At 41.3% G+C, this 18264-nt stretch overlaps 2 protein-coding genes across 4 annotated transcripts in view; one reads left to right on the plus strand and one right to left on the minus strand.

Moving 5' to 3' along the window:
- The window catches only part of LOC145435942 (uncharacterized), a 293102-nt gene that overhangs the window by 237240 nt on the left and 37598 nt on the right, over positions 1 to 18264 (minus strand). The window contains exon 7 of one of the 3 annotated variants that reach the window (XR_013914111.1): positions 17074 to 17609. The exons of the other annotated variants lie outside the window; for them this stretch is intronic. The gene's annotated coding sequence lies outside the window, so the exon portion shown is untranslated. Of the gene's footprint in view, positions 1 to 17073; positions 17610 to 18264 lie in introns of those variants that run through there. 3 annotated transcript variants of the gene reach the window in all.
- On the plus strand, positions 1620 to 18205 carry LOC145435944 (organic cation/carnitine transporter 2-like). The gene is made up of 12 exons (XM_080313220.1): positions 1620 to 2026; positions 2181 to 2275; positions 3020 to 3128; positions 3195 to 3298; positions 4227 to 4381; positions 8963 to 9131; positions 9456 to 9594; positions 11269 to 11393; positions 13163 to 13377; positions 14174 to 14353; positions 15680 to 15824; positions 17844 to 18205. The coding sequence occupies exons 1-12, from the start codon at positions 1853 to 1855 to the stop codon at positions 17983 to 17985; spliced, it is 1752 nt and encodes a 583-aa protein (XP_080169346.1). The 5' UTR covers positions 1620 to 1852; the 3' UTR covers positions 17986 to 18205.

Genomic DNA, 18264 nt, shown 5'->3' on the forward strand with positions numbered 1-18264 from the left:
GGTTCTGAACCTGTGGTTCACTAGTGTTACGCGAAGGTTTTCCAGGTGGTACGCGAGTATATTCTGTTTTTTTCTCGAACTATGGGAGTTATTACTTCGGGTGGGGTTGATTTTGATTTCTGTGAAGCCGTCGTCGACGTGGGTATAGGGGCAATCCCACCAATGGCGTCTAACGGGGAACAGATCTAGTGGTAACGCATTGGGACTCTTACCTAACCAAATTTCGTTTTAATATATCTGACCACAAGAATTACAAATATATCCACTACAGAAATCATATACTGCGCCTTAAAAGGGGCAGTTTATTTTCAGTTTCGCTCCCTTCGGCAGCTCGCCAACACGGTGGAATTATTTTTTGACCGCCTTCGGAGCGCGCAACTTATGTAGGTGGTAGGCCACGTGGGCACTGCATAAAACCTCGAAACGGTACGTGGGTGCAAAAAGGTTGGGGACCACTGACCAATAGGAATCAAAAGTGCACAAGTCACACGCGCCAATAGATTTATTCAAATAAGTAAGTCATGCGGTCGCAGTTACCTTATTCGCCTCGTTCACGAGTCGAGTAGTATCGAAATTAGTTCGCTACAGAAAGGGTTTGTATGTTTGTGTTTATGTGTGTGTGTGTGTGTGTGTTTGTGTGTGTGTGTGTGTGTGTTTGTTTTATGTACGTTAGGTGAAATGTAAGGGTAACGATAGAATCGCCCCCGAAGTTTTGTCGGTCACCGAGTGGGGGCTCAAGACTATCGTCTAATTTTATTATTATCTATATAGATTTTTTGGTGTTTTAAACTCCTCAAATATTAGCCCCCCGCAATATTATTCTGCTTACGACACTGGTCATCGTTTGTCGAGATAGTGTAATGGTTATGCGTCCGGCCGGCTTCTCGAGCGGTAGGTCGTGGGTTCGATTCCCGGCCGGGTCATACCAAAGACTCGAAAATTGGTATCCGCAGCTATCCTGCTAGGCGCTCAGCAGTCACGGATAGCATGGAGGAGAAAAAAACGGGGGCGCAGACTAGATGACCTCATGGGGCCGTATCGCAACTCCGTCGTCAAAGCATCTCGATGGTGCAGGCGAAAAAGAATATCATCTCTCTCTCTCTCTCTGTCGTGAATCGTGATACATGCGTTCTGTTGTACGGTGTTCTTGAAGCCATTTATAGAGCATAATCATCACTACTAACAATGGTGTAGCCATGGGTGGGTTTTGGGGTCGAAACCCCTATCATTCCAAACTTGCACTGATGATCATGTGGAAAACTGAACCGATTCCGATGAAATAAAAATTAATAAGTTTTTCTTTCGAATTGAACCTAGTTGCAAATTTTTATAAATGTCGAAATTCCAGTTCTAGTTCTAGTAACGCATTTTGAAAATTCAGCAGTTTGTACCAGTCCACTGCCAGGCTGCTAACAAACGACGGAATTATTATATAAATATTGATGACAAGGGTGTAATTTATTGAAAGCGTCGCACACCCTTTTAGCTCTATCAGTATACGCCAGTCGCAACAGCAACTTTCACTACAGCACGCTCTCTCGTATTCTGGTTTCCAGCAATTGAATGAGCTGTACCGCACGCAGTCAACACAATATCGTTGGGCTTATACACTTCGTACTCGTTGGTATAGCGCTTCAGTTCCTTTGTGTACTGCTCTGGCCGCTGGCGTATCGATTGCATAACAACGTCGTAAGGATCGTTTTGAGTACAGGCTGTAGCTGTTGCAAAATCTCTATAGGCTAACATAAGCTTCCGCAAGATGAATTCATATGCTGCTGCATTTTGATTTAGCCTATCGATACATGCGTTGATGTATTTCTAAAACATATGTAAAGATAGCACAGAAAATAAGATGGGTGAAAGCTTCGAGACACTTCTGGAGAAAGTAGGAGGATGGGGAAAATATCAAGTTATCATGACCGGGTTGATAAGTTTGAGTTTCGTTCCGCTTGGATTTTTCATATTCACGGCAGTGTTTACCTACCACACCCCGGAGCACAGATGCTTCATTCCGGAAATTGACGAGGTAATTGACGCTAGATGATGTAAATTAGCCGAGTGTCAATTCGAGTGTATAGACTCGAAAAGTCATCAGTATTTGCGAAGCGCTTCCTATGCCAAAGGCCGTCGGCATGCGGCCGTTGTTGCATGGCGGCGTATAACAAGGATTCTCGTTATAGATCGGGCACAACTCAACCACAGGCAATATCACAAATTTGGAAGACTACATACCTCGCGGAGACGACGATGATGCTGAATTGTCCCGTTGCGCGAGGTAGCGTTGTCGCGTTGCGAAATAAATATATAAATCCGGATCCGGTTAACAGACTATATGCTATTCATCCATTTTCTCTGCTAATTATGGAGACAGGACACGATTGCCAGCGAAACGACAAGGCCACCCCCTCCCATCAAGTAGCTCATACTTGTGTCATTTGCAGGCTCATAAGTCTATATAGTGGGCGGGTGGCTCAAGGGTATTCGTATCTGTATAGCAGTAATGTAACGTTGGATTTTCATCACTGATCAAATCGGAAGCTATATTTCCTCATCATCATATCATATCCTTGCACAATAAATAGGACTGTGCATTGTGCAAACCCGAGTACTTGACTGATTCCGTTGCAAGTCGTGCATTATGCGCCGAGTTGAGTGTTTGAGTACCACTCACTATGACGTCATCGATAGTAAGAACGACTTGCAAAGTCCAAATATGTACCTTTCCTAGGATCGCAAATAACATGATGCCAGTTACACACTTAGCAAACCAATGTTTTCCAATTTGTTGAATGTAAAAATGTGATAACGTCTGGGTTGATCACTTCTCCACGAACATTCGTAGACTCGTGCTAAAGGTTTTGGAAGCTATGATAATGCCAATCGAAGTTTCAAGGCTACAATAGTGGAAAGATGCTGTCGACGGTAATTCCTGCTGTTGAAATAGCAAAAACAGTTTATATCGTACAACACTACCGCATTACAGCGCACTCCCAATTTCAATTCACATTTGCCTTCTAAGGTATGTCAACCCACGGCGTGGAAACGGGACTGGACAGGGAGACACGGAGAGCTGCCTTGACGGTTGGCTCTACACGGACCCCGAAGGCAGGATCAGTGTCACGACGGAAGTACTTCTATCGCTACGTGTATAGAAAAAGCAGGACAATTTGGTCAACACGCTTTCTGATTTGTAGTTCGACCTTGTGTGTGAGAACGCCTGGAAAAAACCTGTTCTCACATCTGGATTGATCGTGGGTTTATTCATAGGAAGCTTCCTCTCCGGGCCGATATCGGATAAGTAAGTATTTTTTTGCTGGCGCTGTGGATTGATAAAATCGATATTTGTATGCATTATGGTAGGCTACGTGTGGTATAATCGTTATTTATTGATACCCTATACGACCTATACAGCTTAGTATATCGATATATGGGGAGGTGGTTATGAGTCCAAAGTGTGCTAGAACTCTGCAGACATGCTGCATGTATAAAATATATACTGGTGTGGTCTCGAAAAATCTGCCATGGTTTTGATCGTGATGATATTTGGGCGGATTGCAGTATAGTAGTCACAATGAAGTCCTACATTGGTCGTATATTGAACTTATATACACTTATGCCGGTCCGTTGGCATTGGACACAAAGGCAACTGAGCATGCGACACTTTGAGCATGGGCTTAAGGTTAGGGTTGGATAAGGATTAATTCGGTGGCCAAGGTTAGTTTTAGCTTTATAAAGTCACGTGCTAAAGCGTTGCATGCTCAATTGTCGTTTCTCAATGTGTCGCTTGCTCGAATGTCAGGCAACTAGTTACCAAATATGTTTTTGTGAATATGTGTAGTTGTGTACTGAAGGAGCATCACTGAAGTGGAACTTGTTTACTATCGTAATCTCTTCACCAAATACTGCATTGCCGACTTTGGCAACAGTTACTTTTCAGCTATAAAATATACATTCTATCCGCTCTAGTGAGCTTATGCTTTGTTATCAATTTGTTTATCTGTAAATATTTTGCGATAGCACAACCTACCAACTGATGAATTACAGTGATGGTGATATTATACTCTTCGTTGGCGTAGTCAATCGAAGTTACTTAGAAAAGCCAACCGCGCGACGAATGACCTGAACAGCTCCAATTTGTTTTTACCGCCGAGTTCGCAAAGCTTGATAGACCCTTCAGTAGCCACTTTGGAATCTCCTGAATGATTAGCCGCTACTTTTCTCAACAGGCTCGGCAGGCGCTTTGCGTATATTTCGAACGTGGCGATATCTTCATTTCTCACTTTGGGATTCAGCTATGTCCCTTCTTATGAGCTTGCTTTCGTTGCAATTGTGCTGGTGGGTACCAGTCATATGATATGGTACACGAGCGCGTACATATTAGGTAAGTATTAGTAGCGACTTATATCAGTGACAAACAATTAGATTCGCGTGCGTAGCGCTCGTATCATATTAGTTAAAATCTGGATGAAACCGGTCTAAGACGCGGCCATCGCGGCGTCTAAAAATAGGGGCAGCGCCAAAACAGTTCAGACAAAGACAAGGCTGCAAATCGTGATAGCGAAATTCAACCGTGATATATTCTTAGGTTCGCGAATATTCCCTGGGGCATGCAATTCAATCAGCAGCATCTGCCTACCATGAAATTTTATATTTTGCACTGGAATCGACAATCACTGGAATCAACACATTTGATAATCTGTGATCCAAATTCAAAATTGACAGTGGTAGTATGTCCAAATTCACAACTCCACATTTTTAGGAACTCGAATTTATGCCTTAATCACCGGCGCCGGTCTAGGTTAAAGACTTCATACAAGCATTTCCACCCTTTCATTCGATCGCCGTGTCATGAAGTCTCTAAACACAAAAACCGAACATCAGTGCCATTGAATCACCCGAATAATTTTTCTAAAAACCCTCAATGTCTGGATCCAAATCCGATTTGGATTGCAACTCTTGAAGTTTGAGATCGGTACTCATTGCCAAAGGCATGGCCTAAAATTCTTATCAATGTTGTCACGTCACATATCCATCATAACGCGGTGGGTACAGATGAAGTTAAAATGACCATGTCGAAAATTTGAAATTGACAAAAGCGCTCTTCGCCCCATTCCCTATACGCCAGTGCTCATCGCGGCAGTAATATTATTACATTGCACAAGCGAACAATTATAAAAGTCCGTCACGTGTTTGCTATGCACGCAGAAACATGAATCTGATGTAGCGTCGTACACTGCATGTAGGCTAATCGACAAGGGTGAATAACTCCCTCATAATCCTTCATCACCCGGGGCTTGTTAACTGGAACGAGTCGAACCGATATAGCGGAACTAATGAACGACGACGGGGGCGTGTAAATTCGTTGACCAAACAAGCTACAAGTCACAGGTGTGGCATAAGAGACATGAGAATGATGTACATGGATTTGGGTTTGGATTGAGAGACATGGATTTTCGTATTTTGATGGGATTTGAATCGAATTTGAATTAATGATACTTCCCATATGCCGAATTTGGAGTTGCACGTGACTTAAAAAATAATTTACTTGTGACATATGCAGAGTACCGCAGTACTTCTGCATTTCAGGAATGCTCAAGTGGATTGATTAGTTGTTTTGCTGCGAAACCAATACATGTGTACACATATTGGCTCATGTTGTGAAGTAGAAAGTAGTTTTAGGTTTGCATCACTATCGTGACTGTAATTATGATAACAACCGGAAAACAGTTTACGAATCGAGGTGACAGTATTTTGTTTTCGGAAATTGTTCCATTTGTATGTATAGTGTCCTCATTTGTTTTGTGTTATCGCGAAGATTCATCTCGTAATTTTGAAAGTAATCCAACTCCGATTTACAACCAAAAGAATGCGACCCCTCGACCAAATAAATTTCTCGAAACTACTTACCTGAGTACTTTTCAGAACTTTGATCTTCTACTATGCTTGAATTAGTTTTGACATGTCTTACAAATGGCTACTTCGACTTGTAATTAAGTGGCAGTGTACGGCGGTATTGTACTTAAACATGAGTAGCAACGCTGAATTATTTGACCACCTCTGCCGGAGTGACACTGTAGTGTCTATAGATACGATGTAACAAACGAATACGACGTCCTACATCTGCGGTCGGAATAGCATATTTTATCCCCCTCAGTCAAACCCGCAACTTATACAGTTATAATTAGGGCAAGTTTTTGTTGCACTAAAAACGCGAGAAAGTTGCACTTAATTTTAACAAAAGTTGCAATAAAAAGTTGTATTTATAATTTTTGTAAAATTATTAAGGCATGAGAGACTCGAAAGTTTCCGTTGTTTAACCTGGTTCCTGTATAGCTGTCAAATTTGTTACTTTGCCATTTCACGGACGGTCTGGCGGCTGGCAAAACATTTACATTTACATTTTTTACCGATACAAAGCAAGAAAATTACGCAATGCGGGAATAATTTCCCTCAAAAAGCCAAACAGCATAGCGATAACTCCTCCCCTCGAAACAAGTCAAATAACACACCCCAAACTCCTTAGGTCTGCAAAGTTTCCACAAGGCATTGCATAAAAACTCGCTCTTAGCGACTTTAACAAAATCAATAGCCCGACAAAGGTGACCCAGTGAAAATGTAATTTTTGATGGACTCGCCTGGGCGTTCGTGAAATGGGAAACTATCTCAAATCTAAACGACAGAATTAAGGTAGCGATCTATTTACATATTGTTCGGGCACGGTCGTGCTTAGCTGAGGTAGTTGAACTACTTGCTTTCAAGTCATTGTGTCATATATAACAGTCGGATAGAGCTAACCTATCATATAGCTCACTGTTATGCAAATCAAAAAGAATAGAACCATACTAGAAACAGTTTATAGCATGTTTTTAAATCACTCCTTTACATTTGAACAAGCCATTTGTGGTACAGAACTTCAGAATAACGCGAAACAATAACTTCATATTGTTAATTTATTCGCTAAAAGCTTTTCGACTGACCCTCATCAGTAGCGAACGTCAGTGATAGGGGGGATCAAATTCGAAATGTAAGAACTATTTTGTGTCTATGACGTAATAATAACAAAAACAAACAACTAGTAGACAGGAGCGATACGGTAGTATTGGCTTACCATACGTACGAAATTGCGAGTGATATGCCGCAAATTAGCGCAGAAGTGAAGCTCCGGCGGGTATTTCGGAGGGAAAAGCGGTGATTTTAGCTCTGAGCGAAAAGAACACCTTTTTTTTTTAGTCATCCACCTGGCAATGTGGACAGAAAAACGTTATTTTGAGCTCTGAGCGGAAGTGATGACCTTTTTTTTAGTCATCCACCTGGCAATGTGGAGAGAAAAACGTTATTTTGAGCTCTGAGCGGAAGTGATGACCTTTTTTTTTTTTTTTTCTCTCTTAATTCACCGGTTTTTGAGAATTCTTCTCCAGTTTTGTATGTCTGAAATTTCGGAAAAAGTGTCGAGCAGGGGAGATGTGGTACCGATGGATCACTGGGACCGAAAATACTTTGAAAATTCTCTATGATAATTCCATGATTACCTTCCGTGAACTTGTCTACAGTTGCATGCTGGCAAAATCTTTCCTCACATACAAAGAAATTCGACGTGAGCGAGCTATGGGGTCTCTCACAGATGATTTTTGTTTTGGGGGGTGTAAACTAAATTTAAATCGACATATACATTTTTCTTTGTAAGCTTCAACACGAACAAACCTGCAATCATTTTTTTGTGAAGTGTAGGGCTTGTATCACGCTATATAATGGCACCTATGATTTTTTTCAGTACCTTCCTTGGGTGGAATTTTTTCGATTCATGTATAAAATTCGTAGGGTGGGGACCAATGATACAATAGCCAAATCAAGCACAATAATCAAGCATACTAATCATGAAACAAGTGAAACATGCCTACGTACAGAAAATCTTTATGTAATAATTGCATATGATGTTTTATCGCTATAACGAGGTATTTGAAAGTCACGCTGTCGATTTTCAGGCAATATGTATGTACCTTCAAATTTAAAAGTTCGAGCCTAAATCGAAACGTGATTTATGACAACATTTGAGTTAATATTAATTCTATTTTTTGACGGTTGCGACCAAACATTCTTCTTTGGCTTGCTGTAGCTTTGATTATTACACTGAGCAAGAAAAGTTGTCACGTTTGAGTTCTTTAGGGTATATGTGTCATAGGTCCCCGGGTCGTGTGCCATTGGACCCACCGGGTGGGGACCGATGATACGTTCGAGCATCAAATTTTGAACGTCCATAAATATTTTTTGATAAGACCGATATTCATGTATATGTGCGCGATAGGTAGAGCTTGTATCAAAGTGCTGAGCCAGCAAAAGATCTGATGTTTTCGGCTGAACATTTTGGGGCCAGCGATCATTTTCCAATTTTTGATCCATCGGTACCACATCTCCCCCACATATTCGGCCTCTACACCCTTGGGATATTTCATTAATGCTGCGAGCTGTGTTCTCGGTTATTTATAACCGAATATGTGCTCGTTAACGTTTGTTTTGTATCGTTACTACCGTATCTTGCCTGTCTACTAGTTGTTTGTTTTTGTTATTATTACGTCATAGACACAAAATTTGATCCACCCTATCACTGACGTTCGCTACTGATGACGGTCAGTCGAAAAGCTTTTAGCGAATAAATTAACAATATGAAGTTATTGTTTCGCGTTATCCTGTACATTTCCGGGCAATATTTGATAAAAGTTGCAGTAAAAATTGGCTTGAAAGATAGAGGAAAGTTGCACTATAAAATGCGTCCAAACAGCTTGAAACATCATAGTACATAGTATCTGAGTATCTAGGCAGCTGTCAGAGCTGTAAAAAAGTTGCAAAAACTTGCCCTAGTTATAAGTGACTTCTAATAGGATTATTCTCTATTTTTAATACTATTCTATAATAAAAGTGATATCAAGGTCTGTACTTCAACCGACCGCGTAAATATTACATTTAGGCGCTGAACTGGTGGACAGGAAACACAGAGCCACGGTGGCGTGTCTGATCAACGTGGTGTATGCGATTGGATATACACTCTTGCCGCCGGTCGCGTACGCCATCGTGGATTGGAGATGGATTATCAGGGCTTTTGCGATTGTCTGCATCTGCTTCATTCCTTACGCATTGTAAGTGTTATATTGTGGGTTGTGAGCAAGGTTGACACAGCGATTCGAGTCGATTCGTAGCTCCAACTTTAACCCACAATATCAAGTGTCGTACTCCCAAGTGTCGCATGCAGAAGTATCGCATTCTAATGTCTCGTGCTCAATTCTTAATACGCCCAGTCGCCCACGGACCCCTTCTTATTGTGTATGACGTGATAAATAATTGGTATACTTGAGTCGAAGCTTAGCCTACTTCTCGAATAGAAATCGGCTTTGTCCAGATGAGTTTGACCTAACCTCGTGAATAGCTACAAGAGATTTAAAACTGAAAATCAACATTGTCAGCTTCATACCGGAATCTCCGAGATGGCTGGTGTCAAAGGGCAAAACCGTGGAGGCCTTCAAAATCATGAAGACAATCGCTCGCCTCAACGGACGGGACGAAGAGGTTTTGGAAGATCTAAAATTGAACAATTTCGATACGGTAATGCATCCTATTAGGTGTGATTTTACCTATACCAACATTGGAATTCTAATGCGGTCCAGATTTGGGTTACTGACCAGAGATGAGAAATAGTTTAGGTTTGGTCAAAATATAAGTGAGTTTAGTGGGATTAGGATTTGGCATTTTCTTTACACTCGATTCGTGCTTTGATATGGAATGGTCTGGGATTTCCTTATCTTTGAATAAATGTGAACCGCTGCACTCGATTGTATACGGGGAAGCGATTAACGCAGTGTGCTGAGCGACACAGTCACGTCACCTAAGGTTGCTTGTTCGAGCCCAGGTTCTGCCTAGTTTCTACGTGTCGGAGGTTTATCTGGGCTCCTCATCGCCGACCTCACTGCATATGTGGTGTCGTATGAGAAGCCCAGATAGTACAGGGGAAGTCGAGCGACAAACACTGACGAAGACACGTGAAAGAGAGAGAGTGAGTGAAAGATGGCAAATGCATGCGTGACTGGAAGTCGCCCGGAAAAGCGGACCAAGAGTAGAAGATCTCAACGATACAATATTCATGATCGGGCGCAAATGACCAAATAGGCGATAAGCGCCAAAAACTGTTCAATAAAAACAAACAAAAACACTCAACGGTATAAGAACATAGTTCGTTTCGCCGATTACCAATATAACGTAGGTTGAAAATCAGGTAAACAGCAGTTTCTGTTACGAAATTAATCTTTACACCCATCCCAGCAATGGGTTAAGACGAGTTAAATACCCCTATTTTAATGGGTGTATTAGCTCTCCGGTTCCCAGTGGATTATGTTTTCGCGTACCATTCCAAAATGCCCAATTCGGGATTCACACATACTCATGTCCTATATCGGGCCAGTTTATCAACCGAATACGTGTTTCCCATATTCTTGTTTCACTATGGTGTGTCAACTATATACTGCGAAGTATATTCATTGCTGTTTTTTTCATTCTACCAACTGCCCCAAGGAGCTCATTTTTGCGGAGGTGGTCAGTATCGAAGCACGTCTACTTTTCGAAGTAATCCAAGTAGATTTTGCCTGCTTGCGCTACTTACTCTACTGGTTGTGATAATAGACTACTTATACTCGATCGTTTTCTTTTTTGTTTTTCGAAAAACAGAGTCTAGTATACTTACTTACCGTCGATTACTACCTCTACATTTGTGCTATACAGTGGTGAGACTATGATAATCCAGCCTGAGAGGTAATGATCAACCTATAAACCGAAACGTATGGTCTTCTTGTGTCCATACCAGCCGTTCCCAACCTTTTTTTACACACGCCCCCCTTTATGATAGTGAAAAATCCCGCGCCCCCCTTATCGTCATATCGCAAAATCCAACCGGGATGCTAGGAACTCCAACAGATTTTTTGATGGCATGAAAGGTTTGAACTGTTGATGAGAAAATTAAAAAATATGAAATTCGGTGTATATATAGAGAAGCACGCGTGATTTGCAGGTAAATCGCGCAAAGCGCGAATTTTTTTTCAGTTGACCGCTTCTTCGCGCCCCCCTTCCGAGCTTTCACGCCTCCCCCCACTGGTCTATACTCAGCTATATATATATAGGTTGCGTGTTCGTTTCAGAGTAAGACTACCAAGTGAAGTCGATACCGCCATCGGGTGGATTAGCAACGATTTTACTTTCGAAAACTTCATGTGTATGTGTATTCTTCAGTCTGAAAGTCTTCTCGATGAAAAAGCGACACAGCGAGATATAAAATCGCGACGGAAAAGCTCAGTGGAAATTCTCGTAACTAACTCAGTGATGCGTCGCCGTTCAATCCTGATATGTTGGATATGGTAAATACACTTTTTATCTATATCGCGTCATATAATGGTCTGCGATACTTTGAAATCTGGATCGTGCCGGCTGGCGTCGGATCTCGCTGGATGAAAACCGGACTATCCAGGCCATGTTTACTGTGTAGTCGTGAACTCAAATTTATTCCCTTTACTTGCCTTGAGGGAATTCAAGTCCTTTAAACTTGATTTTAATTATTGCGCGTGAACCTTGTGCTTTCGTCGAAGAAAGGCCGCTCGAATAGAGTTACCTAGAATAAATTTACCATTCCAAGCGGATGCTTTACGCAGACAAAACCGGGCGCATAGTGATCCACCAGCTGCACTTCTCCGGTATTTTAACGTGATAATGAGATTACCGTATGTGTTACGCAAGTTATAGTTTATCAGACATAAGCCGCAGGCGACTCCGCTAGAATGTTGGATGATTGGTTGCTGCACGTAATTCGATGCGGTTTCAATATGAACATTATCTTGATCGTTTGAACAAAAGCCGGCTGCCGCATGGTGCCAATGTCTCAATCGCAATGATATAAATACCATATGTCTATATAAACTATATGTCTTCTCAACATTACTGCTGTATAGCATGCAAACTGAGTTTCGGCATCGAGATTCAATAGTAACTACTGATACTGAGAAATCTCGGTGTCACATGAACCCAAACATCATTTAGGGCGGAAATCATAAAGTTACGTTATTCGGAAGAATACTAATTGTCTAATTAAAAACTGGTATTCGTGGCAACCTACTTCGATGAACTAAAAGTTTCATCAGATGACTCGGGTTAATCCTCGCGCCAAATCTTATCCAACGACCTGATCAGACGCAACGAATTAATCAGACGATTAGCGCTACCAAGTAGTTCTACTTTTTCGGGGTACTCAAGTATCAAGTATTTTACTTTCACATGAAGTAGGTTTGACATGTCTTGGAAATTGTTACTACTACTTCTTGAGTAGCAACGCTGACTACTTTGACCACATCTGTTATCGCAGCTCGACCATTTCCGATAGAGTTACGAAATCGATGTAAATGACGGATACTCCGTGCGGGATTTAGTAATACGGCTCATTGAGCAAATGGTGAATCCTAACCTACGATAATTACACCTGTGTTTGCACCAAAAGTGTTGGAATAGTTGGCGGTAACGGATAGATTAACGCGGACGTGCACATTCTGAAGTAGTAATGGAATTTCTCCAATGTTCTGCGTTCGTTTTCTCTCGTCAAGAATCACGCGATAGCTACCGTCAAACACTCCAGTCACCGAGGCGTACTCTGTTATATAACCTCGGCTAGACTTTGACCCCGGTCGCACCGTACGAAAGTTACGCACACAACGCGATTACTGGAATTGCGATAGCATTGCTCAGCTCATAGTACGGGCATGAATTACAAAAACATTCTAAACCAACATTGATTGCAACCAATCTACCCGAAGTCCTTAAACGAAATGAAACATATATGCCAACAACGGCGAAGTCCAACTCGCGTAGTCACAAATAAGATGAGCAAATGTTGTTTTTACGCTCTGCCACAAATGACCAGCTACGCAATCATAATAAAGAATATCGGCCAGGTGTAAATGATTATTTATTGTATTTTGTAGCGGAAAGCACCATGAATACCACAAACAACAAAAACAACAACAACCGCTGAACGATATCTCAATTAAGATTTAATTAAGTCACTCGAGTGTGCGCAGATCTGCTCCTCTATTTTCGTGAGAATTGGCGACATCGAATTGCATTCAAGTTTTCTCTTCAGGAACGTCTCATTCCTGTGCTACTACGCGCTGGGTTTCAACACGTCGAATTTAGGCGGGAACAACTACTGGAATTGTTTCATAGCCGCCGCCATGGAAGTGCCGTGCTTCCTCTTCGTAACGTTTTCGATACAAGTATTCGGAAGGCGGAATAGCGTGTCCGCCTTCATAGGACTGGCCGGTTTGTTTTTGGGGATATCTCCGGCTTTGGCCTTCGGTAAGTGAATAATTTAACTAGCTACGAGTGATATCGATCTAGTTCCCCCGCTATCTTCAATACTGCACTGGGAACGCGCATCTTCTTGATTTTCATCGAATAGACTGTGGTGGAGATCAAGTATTAGGCATTACTGGTAGTAAACCCGCGTTTTACATCCATACCAGTTGGTGTAATAAATGAACCAATTTACTCTTACCTGCAAGAAAACATATGTCAGGGTTGTAGTGGATAACCTTGCAGTCATATCTACCACATTTTTGGTGGTAATACGCACTGTAAACCAAAATCGCAAATTTCGCCGATCTCCGCCATAGCGCAGGGTTCAAATCATGCAAACGACAATTTCTGGCACCGACCATCGTCACTTTCGGACCTATTGTAATGAGTGAAGAGCAAGTAGAATACACCGATTCCTTGGTGATATATCCAATGGTTCTGCTTTCATCTATCGTCGAAGAAGGTAGGCCTATACACGAACAACTTAACTCTCTATATCCCTGGGATATTTTTCCGTAGCTATTATGGTTGTATTTCACTCGTTTTCACACTAGGAATGGGTGTGATGGTTTGATATGGTGCAAGCCTGATTTATCCGCCTAGCTTCCACCCATGTAGTTCCCGTATCACAGTGCTGCTTGATACAGTTCAATGTAACGCAGACATCAAACCTATGCATTGTATTTACCCATTGTATGCACTGATCAATGAACAGACATGGTGCAAAAGGCTACAGTTGCCGAGAAGCACCCATCCTATACATACATATTATTAAATCGTATATCCATGTTCACAGTAAACATAGCCAGCATCGCTTTCGCTATGCTGGGGAAGTTCTTTGCGGCAGCAGCGATGGGCATCCTCTTTTTATACACATCCGAGCTGTACCCAACATTATTGCGCTCCACCGGACTCGGGATGGCATCCTTGGCTTCAAGGTTCGGAAGCATATGCGCGCCATTTTTAGTATATGTTGGTGAGTATCGATCTATCTCCAGTATCCCCATCTATGCAGATTATCGATGTATAGGAATGGCATATAATTCCAACAGTGATTCCAGTTACGCAATATTTATCTATTACCAGTGAGAGCACCTTCGGAACGCAGTAGGTGTGATTTTCACCAGAGGTGCTCGAATTAGTAATCGTGGTATTCAAGTAGAAATATCATCGTAAATTTATACTCAAGCAGAAGTAGACATGGCGATTTCTAAGTATACTTAAAAAGTAAGGATTCTAACCTTATATTTTTGTCCAGAAAACGGAAATATGTTAGATACTGAAGAAGTATAGTATAAACTAAAATAACCGCTTGTGCATGTAGTGCAAGCAGAAAAACCTATTTGAGTTGACCGAAATCGCAGAAGCACTTAGTGACCACCTCTCACTTTCACCCACACCACAACGGAGTGGAGGTATAGGTTTCCACCGCATCTCCGGGGGTAGGACTGAAATTTAGCCAAAACCATGGAAGCTCCATCATATTTCCTCGCATATGTAAATCATAATCATATAGCAATAAAAACAGTTAAATCACTTTTGTGAAGCATACTAGAACGTGAAACGGGAAGTAGAAACGGTTTGAAACGAAACCAATCGACGACGAAAGAGTAGACGAGCTGGCTTCTTTTCTGGCTACATGAGTTGCGTAACTCATTGGTAATTAGATTTGGATTCGGATACTGCGACTTACCAATAATTTCTCGAGACTAACGAACACATTTGAGTCGTTTTCAGGTATCTAAACTTGGATTTGAGCGATATTCAAAGTTTATTAGGATCTCGACACAGATTTTCTAATAATTTCTTACGACAATCGCATAAATTCGTGTCATTAACACGCATATAGATTTGGATGTTGTCAAGCTTCAAAGTTGATTTTGATTTGGACACATATTCGTAGTTCGAATCCGGAACTGGATCGGAATTGATATGAAAGTATAAAGCCGTTTAACTTTTGTCGGTGGTATATCGTCACTGTGGAGTGTGGATGTAGAATCAAAGTAACTTATATCCATCTTTCAAATTTTGATAAAATCAAGTTTTCGTAAGATGTATATTTTTCGTCCATATCTTGGCCATGATTATTAATTATGTTTGTCATATTATTTCAAATCAACCATGGGCAAAATACGACCGAAAGAAAGTCAAAACTAGACAAATACTTTATTATCTCCAAATATGTAAAATGTACATAAGCTTATGCTCTGATTCCTTAGCGACGATATATACATTGCAATTTGTACATATAGATTCACGTGTAATTCCTTGCGGAAACAACAACCTTGCCATCTTCCAACAGGTGAAAGCGGGTACAAATACGTTCCCTTTTACGTCATGGCCGCGTTCGGCCTGATTACGTCAGTATTGTGTTTGTTTCTGCCTGAAACGAAGCAGTCAGCGCTTCCGGACACAATCGCAGATGCAGTGGACCTCGAGAAATTCAGGTAAACGCGCCACTGGACTTCCGTGAACTTTTGACGCCGAAAGAGCTTGCGATTGAGCGAATGTTTGTTGCGTGTAGCTGCAGCCAACTGTGTTCGGGTTACGTAACAGAGCGCGGCTGCTGGCCGCAGCTCAGTCAGCAAATATTTAGTGGTATAATTGTGTTTGTGCAAGAGTAAACCACAACTAAGATGGCTGATAAGGTCTCGTCCGAAGTGGGCGCGTGTGTAGTAAAATATAGTTTTAGATGCTTTCGGAGCAGAGGTGGTCAAAGTACTCATCGTTAGATCTCAAGTAGAAGTAGAAATAACTAAATTAATGTTTACCAAACTACAACTGGAAATATATATTTCCAGGTAAGTAAAAGTATTCTGGGCCTAGTTTGGCGTTAAGCACTGAAAATTGTGAAGTACGAAGCAGTCTGAACTCTGAAACAGTGGTTTTCAACCGTCGGTCCGTGGCAAGTTTCCGATCGGTCCGCCGAATATATTAAAGTTATATATCTCAATACCAAGATGCAAGAAGTGTGACGCTTTTTCATATGAAACATGAAAATTTAAATTGATTTCGGAATTTGACACGTATTTTTCTGCAGGGCGTCGTAATGTTCATGGACTATTTTAGACTTCGCATATATGCTCAATGCTGCAAGTGTTGTACGAATCTGTTTCTAAGAAGCCTACAACAAGACCAGATATATGTGGAAGTTATATGAAAAAAACTTTTTGAACAAAATTCGTTACATTTCGACAGCAGAATTTAGCGACATTTGGCTGTGAAATACAGGCGAGCAAACAGCAAAGTTGCATTTTTTGCAAAAATACCGGAGGATTAAAATATCAATTGTGGATTTAACCGGACTTCGCCTCGCAGAAAATACAATTGAACCACGTTTAACAATTCAAAAAGGCAACAATAAATGAAGTTTCGATATTGAAAGATTCACCCGTCCGAAAAATTTATTTTGAAATTTTGCCGGTCCGCGACCTCAATAAGGTTGAGAACCACTGGTTTAAAGTCGTATCCACTCAAGTAAGGTATGCCAGCAGGCAAAGCCTACTTGATTAAATCGAAAAAGTAGATTAAATCGAAAAAGTAGAAGTATACTGCTTCACTGACCGCCTTTGGTCATAGATGATACTCAAATACAAGAGCAAGTAATGCCTTAAACGAAGGTGGTCAGTAACGAAGTTCTTATACTTATTCTGGTTTCCTCTATGCACTATATTGACTTTACTTAAGTATAATGAAGTAATGTAGTGTACGAATATAAGTGCCACTGTGATTGTGGCTACGTGGGAAGAACGTCAAAACGTCTGCAGGAACGCATAAACCAACATGTCCCCAGATTCATCAGAACACGTCCATCACGCTCAGTGAAAAGCTCACCCTTAACTCATCCGCTCAAGATTGATGCTGATCGATCAAAGGCCATTAATTCTGCCATCGGCAAACATCTGTTAGATAATCCGATTTGTGCGAATAATTATCGAGACGACCGATTTCGAATCGTTGGGCGAGGCCGTTCACAATTCCATTTGTGTGCCTTGGAGTCGACTTTTATCAAAATACACCAATCAAAACTCTGTCAACAAAAGGAGTTCGTGTGCCACCTAAAAATAGCACATTGAACGCTCTCTCATTCACGAAATTTCATGCTGGTGACGTCATATTTTGCGATACGATTGTTGATGTACGATGTTCTTTCCAATTCTCTACTAGTTGCTGACGATTACCCCTAACGAGTGTCAACCGAAAATATTCGGGTTTATTTCAATATGAATATACTATTCAATTGTATATTGAAGTTCTGTACCTTCAAGAAGCTCTTCATATAGTGAAGGTATAGGCAAAACCTTGGCCTACTTGAAGACGCCGAAAAAGTAGTAGCCTATTTCGTTACTGGTTGGTTGGAGTTTTAGGGTTATAAAGTCGCATACTCAAGTGTCGAGTCTCGGGTGCTCTACTGTCGTTTTTCATTGTGGTTCAAGCTCAACCGTCTGTCAAACCATATTTTCCAGCTGTTTGTCGTTCCGTCGTAAGACTAAAGAAGGCTGTGACGACGTCAGCCCGGTACCTATGGAGTCGACGGAGTCAGCGCAGCTGACATACAGCAGTAATTCCAGCGAGATGATGCAAGATGACGTTTTTCATGAAATTTGAAACAGTTCACTTCCACCTCGCCGTATCCTGACAACCAATTTTCAGTGTTTTAGCGATACGGCGGTACCGGACTGAGTCATACTATTTCGCGCTTGGGTCTATACTCGTCTTTAAAAGTGCAGCTGTATAAGTTTCATGTTCCGACGACTGTCACTGTTCAGAATTTGCTTTGCGAGCTATTGCTCTCTGTAAAAAGTTATGAATACATTTTCTATTTCTATTCTCTGGCCTCCTTATTGGAACCATGGGTGATCAAAATATATGCAACGTTTTTATTCA

Source organism: Botryllus schlosseri, chromosome 3, assembly GCF_051294905.1.
Source record: "Botryllus schlosseri isolate E-star chromosome 3, Bs_hap1, whole genome shotgun sequence".
NCBI lineage: Eukaryota > Metazoa > Chordata > Ascidiacea > Stolidobranchia > Styelidae > Botryllus > Botryllus schlosseri.

Excerpts from the sequence above, each read along its gene's own strand:
- LOC145435944 (XM_080313220.1), top strand. The coding sequence starts at position 1,853 with ATGGGTGAAAGCTTCGAGACACTTCTGGAGAAAGTAGGAGGATGGGGA. Across the intron at positions 9,595-11,268 it reads AATTGAACAATTTCGATACG|TCTGAAAGTCTTCTCGATGA; the intron begins GTAATGCATCCT and ends TGTATTCTTCAG. Across the intron at positions 13,378-14,173 it reads ATCTCCGGCTTTGGCCTTCG|TAAACATAGCCAGCATCGCT; the intron begins GTAAGTGAATAA and ends CCATGTTCACAG.